The sequence below is a fragment of the Nansenia antarctica genome (genome assembly GCF_963989245.1).
Source record: "Nansenia antarctica genome assembly, chromosome: 9".
Lineage (NCBI taxonomy): Eukaryota > Metazoa > Chordata > Actinopteri > Argentiniformes > Microstomatidae > Nansenia > Nansenia antarctica.
The window spans coordinates 40,281,788-40,289,287 of NC_137679.1; the positions used below are offsets into that span (position 1 = coordinate 40,281,788).

The 7,500-nt window shown below is 50.5% G+C and overlaps 1 protein-coding gene across 1 annotated transcript in view; it reads left to right on the top strand.

The window, feature by feature from the left end:
- LOC308165630 (C-Jun-amino-terminal kinase-interacting protein 1-like) overlaps window positions 1–7,500 on the top strand; it is a gene marked incomplete at both ends in the record, with an annotated part of 42,399 nt that overhangs the window by 25,272 nt on the left and 9,627 nt on the right. Inside the window, 4 exon segments of the mRNA XM_080539779.1 lie at window positions 417–498; window positions 3,442–4,391; window positions 4,393–4,858; window positions 7,357–7,432. Of these exon segments, the coding sequence (XP_080395905.1) occupies window positions 417–498; window positions 3,442–4,391; window positions 4,393–4,858; window positions 7,357–7,432 (1,574 nt within the window).

The window sequence follows — 7,500 nt, forward strand, 5'->3', positions numbered from 1 at the left end:
CAGACAAAAGAATCCCTGGTCATTCAACAGAATAAAAGCTTTGTTTTGTGTGTGTGTGTGTCTGTGTGCGCGTGTGTGTGTGTGTGTGTGTGTGTGTGAGAGAGAGAGAGAGAGAGAGAGAGAGAGAGAGAGAGAGAGAGAGAGAGAGAGAGAGTGAGAGAGCGTCGATGATCAAGAGAGAGGGAGAGAGAGAGATTGTGTACATTGAGTTTGTTCATCCAGATATCTCTCTCACGCAAACTAACTCCCTAAACTGTCTCTCTCTCTCTCTCCCTCATTTTGCTGTCTCATTTTCTCTCTCGCTTCATCCCTGTAATTTTTTCCTCCCTCCCTCCCTCCCTCCCTCCCTCCCTCCCTCCCTCTCTCTTTCTCTCTCTCTTCCTCTCCTCTCTTTCTCTCTGCTGAACCCACCACAGGACACGTTGAACAACAACTCGTTTGGTAAGAAGTACAGCTGGCAGGAGAAGGTGTCACGCTCGTCCTCCCCCCTCAAAACAGGTGAGCCGCTCTCGACTCCACAGGAGATACCACTCGCTCATACCACTTGTTGAATGTTTTAGGGGTGGAGAGGGGAAATTGTGGATTTTTGCTGATTTAGTAGATATCACCACCCATGCCACACACAACACACATTCACTGAGCTACAGAGCCAACGTTACTGCCTCTAAAAGATATCTCACCTCCCTCCCGTTCATCTTGACAAACACGTTGTCAAAAAAAAGCAACGAAACATCGTCTGGATCGATGTTTTTTTAATGTGTGAGTGTTGAGAGTTAGATTGAGTTTCGTCGGCCATACAGAGTGTTTTTTTTTTTTTTTTACCTCTGTGGTTTCCGTGGCGATGGCTAGCTAGCCGGGTTACGTTACTGTAGGTTGGCCATGTTGAAAATCCAGCTGGGGGGCTTAGCAACCCCCCCCCCCCCACCACCACCCCCCCCCCTCACCCCCCCAGCGCCGGTCCAGCTCTTTCAATGGCCTCCCGACACGTTCGCCGGACTCACAAAGCGTGTCTGTCAAGTCACAAGGCTAGCCAAGCCCCCCCCCCCCCTGGCCCCCCGCCCCCCCCTGGCCCTGCTCAGATAGATTTCAAACCTGATTGATTTCGAATTTCATTAGATTACAAAGCGGGCAGTGACATAGAAAACCCCACTGAATGTAAACAGTGACATTTCACAGAAGGTTGGCTGTGTGACTTGTGTGTCGATTTGGAAACAGACAGCAGCGAGCTACACGTCTCTGTGTTCTCCAGCTAAACAGACAGCAGCTAGCTACACGTCTCTGTGTTCTCCAGCTAAACAGACAGCAGCTAGCTACACGTCTCTGTGTTCTCCAGCTAAACAGACAGCAGCAGCTACACGTCTCTGTGTCCTCCAGCTAAACAGACAGCAGCAGCTACACGTTTCTGTGTTCTCCAGCTAAACAGACAGCAGCAGCTACACGTCTCTGTGTTCTCCAGCTAAACAGACAGCAGCAGCTACACGTCTCTGTGTTCTCCAGCTAAACAGACAGCAGCTAGCTACACGTCTCTGTGTTCTCCAGCTAAACAGACAGCAGCAGCTACACGTCTCTGTGTTCTCCAGCTAAACAGACAGCAGCAGCTACACGTCTCTGTGTTCTCCAGCTAAACAGGTCGACAGTATAACGTGCTAATCCCACACCGCCCCCGCATGGCTAATGCATTAGCTAATGGTTTCAGTCAAATCATCTTTTGGCGTTTTTTTGGGACAGCAGATTATGATGGCATGAGAAGAAATGACATTCCTTTGGCAGTGATGAGTAATGTGGATTTAGCTGTCTAATCCCGATGTGTGTTACCTAACGTTTTACTGTAGCGTGATATCCGGAAAGATCCGGGTAATCTGGGACATTGGGTAATGTGACACACCTAAGCTCCGGTGTGTTTATTTCCTGATTTATTATTTTTCCTCAAAATCAACTTTTTATTTTATTTTTTATATTTGTTTTTCAGATTTTTATCCCTTTTTCACCCAATTTGGTATCCAATTGAACCCAACCTACCATCCAATTATCCCCTGCCTATTGCGTAGGATCCGCCGCACGACCCCGTGGCCGGCAGCCCCAGAGGAGACCGCCAGGCAGACTAGCTGACTGGCTCCTCGAGCCCAGCACCGTTATTCCGGCACCCCGGGGGCGCTGTGTGGGCAGCTTGCACTAGTGGCTAGTGCTTAGACCGCTACGCCACCGCGGGGCTCAAAATCAACTTTTTAACATCTCAGTCACATAGCCCTCAAAACCCACCTGTTCTTCTCAAGGCCTTTGGCCCCTAGTCTAGTTTTGTCACTCTCGTTGTCTTTGTTTCTTTGCTTTGTTTTTCTGTTCTGTCTGTCTGACTGTCTGTCTATGAATTCTGTTAAGCGTCCTTGGGTTTGAGAAAGGCGCTATATAAACGTAAGCTATTATTATTTATTATTATTATTATTATTATAGCATCCATGCTAAACCTGTAGTAGAAGTTCTGTTGACTAGATTTGGTCAGAACTTTAGGTGTCCCGTGTTACCCCAATTCACCCTACATGTTGCTGTTCTGTTTTCTCATTGTGTGTGTGTGTGTGTGTGTGTGTGTGTGTGTGTGTGTGTGTGTGTTTGTGTCTCATGTTTGTCTTTACTGTATGTTGTGTGTGTGTGTGTGAGTGTGTGTTTTTTTGTTTGTTTGTGTCTCATGTTTGTCTTTTCTGTATATATTGTGTGTGTGTGTGTGTGTGTGTGTGTGTGTGTGTGTGTGTACATGTGTGTCTCCCTCCCCCAGGACGAACCTTCAAGTCCACTATGATATCTATAAAGAGAATCTTCAAAACTATAACTTATAAATAAGAAGCGCCAGACAAACATTTTTCTCTAAGATCATAAACAATAACATCAATAACGCCTGCATCGTTTTCAGAACTGGTGACAGACTAAATCCCCCAACACCCATTGCTCAGGAATTTCACTCGACTAGTAAATGCAATGAGCTTGCATCCTTTTTTAAATAAAAAACATTAGACAAGGCATAACAACTACAGACCCATATCAAACCTTCCCTGTACAGGAAAAATAATTGAAATGGTTGCCCACGAACAACTTAGCAATTATTTGACCCTAAATGATCTCTTCGATGACTTTCAATCAGGCTTTCGCCCCCTACATAGCACTGAAACGGCCCTTATTAAGGTCCTTAATGACATTCGCATAAACACAGACTCCGGAAAAATCTCAGTTTTGGTACTACTAGATGTTAGCGCTGCCTTTGACACTGTTAGACCACAACATTCTAATAGATAGACTAAAAACCTGGGTAGGACCTTCGGGCATTGCCCTACATTTTTTTTATTTTATTACTATGCTCCTCTTGCTGTATTTTTAAATAATGTATGTAAAGCACTTTGAATTGCCCCTGTTGTGTGAAATGTGCCTTGCCATAAACTTGCCTTGCCTTGCCAGGTGACCTGAGTCCTCCCCATGAGCACAGTTGCCTGAGTGACGAGGACAAGGTCCAGCAGCAGGGGGGCGGGGCCACCACCACCAAAGACCGCGGCACCTCCACCGACGCCCCCTGCCGCCACGGCCACACCCACTCCCACGGCTCCGCCCACAACGCCGGCACGCGCTCCAAGCTGCAGCAGGAGAAGAAGAACAAGAAGCCCCCCGCCCCGCCGCCTCCCCCGCAGAACTACACCCCCGCGCCCCTGCACCCCACCTGCACGGGGAAGGTGGGCGGCGAGGGGGGGGGCGGACCACCACCCCCCCACCACCACCAACACAGCCACACCCACCAACACCACCGGGAGAGGGTCCGCTACCCCAGCTACCAGTGTGCCGAGACGGAGGTGCCCCCGGAGCCCACCGACGAGATCTACCTGACCCCCGTGCAGCGCCAGGCGCCTGACCCCCCCTTGGACGACCACGACCCCCCCCAAAACCTCCAAAACCTCCACGACGAACGCATCTCCTCCTTCTACTCCTCCCAGCAGGCCGAGCAGCACGGACGCATGTCCATCAGCTCGGACACGGAGGGCCCGCCCCCGTACCAGCCCCCCCTCCCCGACCGGACCAACCCCTCCTACGCCAACCCCCCCTGCGTTATCAACGAGGAGGACGACACCCACCACCCACCTGCGAGAGAGGCCTACGTCCCCCCCCCTCCCTCCTACGCCTCCTGCGTCCTGGAAGCTCTCCTCATGACCCCCCCCGCCCCCCCGCCACAACAGGCCCCGGCCTCCCCGGCCCTGGACCTCAGCCTCAGGATGGCGGGGGTGGGGGGCGCGGGGGCAGGGGCGGTGCTCAGGGGGGGGACAGGGGTGGAGTACGTAGACGCCCAGGAAGTGGATGACGACCCCTATGACGGGGGGGAGGACGAGGACGTGGACAGGGTGATGATGGACGGGAGGGTGAGGGGTGAGGAACGGAGGGGGGGAGGGTGGTGTTAGCGCAGGTGGTAAGGGTGGGGTCGACCCGCGGACGATGAGCTCGGAGGCGAGCGGCCTGTCGTACGACTCGGTCAAGTACACCCTGGTCGTGGACTCTCACTCCCAGCTAGAGCTGGTCAGCCTGCGGCAGTGTTACCAAGGTTACAGCGACGACAGCGACAACACCGTCTACGACAACTGCGTCTCGTCGCCGTACGAGTCGGCCATCGGGGAGGAGTACGAGGAGGAAGAGGAGGAGGAGGAGGAGGAGGAGGAGGGGGAGGAAGAGGAGGAGGAGGAGGAGGAAGAGGAGGAGGAGGACGGAGCGAGAGTGGGAGGAGTCAGGAGAGAGGCCACCGCCTGTCTGTCGGAAGACTCCACCCCCGAGGCGGACCTGCACTTCTCCAAGAAGTTCCTCAACGTCTTCATGAACGGACGCTCGCGCTCCTCCAGTAAGTCGCTTGTCTCTGCTGCGTCACACACACTCACACACACACACACACACACTCACATGCGCACTCATGCGTGGACACACACACAAACACACACACACACACACACACACACACACTTTATGGTATTTGAGGCCCAGCCATATACTGTATAATGCTTGCTCTGCTGCGTCGCACACACACACACACACACACACACACACACACACACACACACAGACACACAGACACACACACACACACACACAGACACACACACACACACACACACACACACAGACACACACACACACACACACACACACACACACACACACAGACACACACACACACACACACACACACACACACACACACAAACACACACACACACACACACACACACACACACACACACACACGTTATGGTACTAGAGGCCCAGCCATATATAATGCTATCTGGTTGTAGAGGGGTGATCTCTCCCCTGCTGACCTAGGAAACACAGGCAGGCCAGGGGGGGGCTGAAGGCTGCAGGGGTCCCTTCCCTGGAGGGTAACATCTCACCTCCCCTAAGAGACAGATGGAGGTTGGAAACATAACTATCACCACATCCACATAGACAGATATATAGATATATAGATAGATAGATAGATAGATAGATAGATAGATAGATAGATAGATAGATAGTTTATAAGACACACAGCTAAAGCCGGTGGAATTTCTTTTCGGTACAGCATATTAATCTCTGCAGCACACAAAATGATTATGATAATGACAAAAACAAGGAAGTGCACAATAGTCAACATCAGACATCAAAAAAACATCACAGTGCTTTGAGCAGAGACAGTTGGTACCTGAGACTTCCTGCTAGTGGGAGGGATGCTAAGCTAGCCCAGCTAACAGCTAACAGCCCACGGTTTCATGGGGCCCTGTCTGAAACGTGAAACTGTTCCCTGTGATCGACAAGAGAGCTCAGCTCAGGTGGCTGCTGCTAGCACTGATTTGACTCTGCGCATGCTAGCTAGGCTAACTACTGTATTGACATGGGGTCAAGATTGGTATATAAACTCCTCAAAAAAAGTTTGGAAACGTTATTTCGGTCGATTATTCCTCCCCTTTAATAATACCACTTGGTATTGTATTTTATATTGTTGGAAAGCCTGATTAGTCACCTTTACAACGAGGTACAACTTGTAAGGATCATGCATTCGTGGAATGAGCAACACAGCTAACCGTGTGGGTAGCCAAAATCCCCTGCAATATTCTTCTGTTGGTATTCACTCTCGTTTTGAGTTGCTTGGTGGATTGGATGATTGCACTCTCCCACAGTAATAAGGAAAAAACAACACATATTGGCACATATTTTTACACTTTATTCATTTTACACTGTCAGGGACCTCAGTAGCGTGTGGAAGATAAAATACAATACCAATTGGTATTATTAAAGGGGAGGAATAATCGACCGAAAAAGTGTTTGATTTCGTTCCATGCATTACAATGAGCCTGTCCTCTGATTTCTGCCTCCACCAGCCTCCCCCTGTATCAATGGCACATCAATGGGCTCGTTACCTCTCTCAGTGATGGATATCTGGCTGTGTTGAAAGAGAGGCAGAGGGAGGAAGAGAGAGAGAGAGAGAGAGAGAGAGAGAGAGAGAGAGAGAGAGAGAGAGAGAGAGAGAGAGAGAGAGAGAGAAAGAGATTATCCAGACTGCAGTGGGCTATTGATTAGTCTTTATCACAGTGATGTGAGAGTCACCTTGGGAAACCCCTGGGATATCACCACTCTTCCAGTAACTCACTTAGGCCAGCCCACTGCTGTGTGTGTGTGTGTGTGTGTGTGTGCACGTCTGTGTGTGCGTGTCTGTGCGTGTGAGCGTGTGTGTGTGTGTGAGCTTGTGTGTGCGTGTGAGCATGTGTGTGTGTGTGTGTGTGTGTGTGTGTGTGTGTGAATTATGCGCAGGAGTGTGTAGACTAGAGAAAGGGAGAGAAGAGAGAGAAAACCGTGTGTGTCTGTGTGTCAGTATGGTGAATAGATCTTTCCCAGTCCTTCTCCTCCTCCTTTTGGAAGCCCTCCATGGTTTTTAAGTGCCCATAATTCACAACTCTATTAAACAGTGAGTACTCAGTCATTTATCATCATGGCCCAGCTTTAAAGGGAGCATCCCACGGTGAATGGAGAGAGGGGAGAGAGAGAATGGAGAGAGAGCCCAATACCTGTTTTGTGCTGCTTGCTTCTCACCAGGTGATAAATGGAATTTGTTGTTGCATATTTACTATTCACAGTGTGACTAGACTTTGTGGCATTTTGAGTCATTTGTTGTTATAAATACGTGTGCGTGTGTGTTCCTCTTCTCTCCTCCTCCCCTCCTTCTCTCCCCACTCCTCCCCTCCCTCCCTCCTACCACCTCCCCCCCCCCCCTCCCATCTTCTCCCCTCCTCCTCCCCTCCCTCCTACCACCTCCCCCTCCCTCCTCCTCCCCTCCTCCTCCCCTCCCTCCCACCCTCTCCCCTCCTCCAGGTGCTGAGTCGTTTGGGCTGTTCTCCTGTGTGATCAACGGGGAGGAGAGGGAGCAGAACCACAGAGCTGTCTACAGGTGAGACACACCTTCATCATCACCATCATCATCATCATAATTATTGTCGTGGATTCAATTGATTCTTA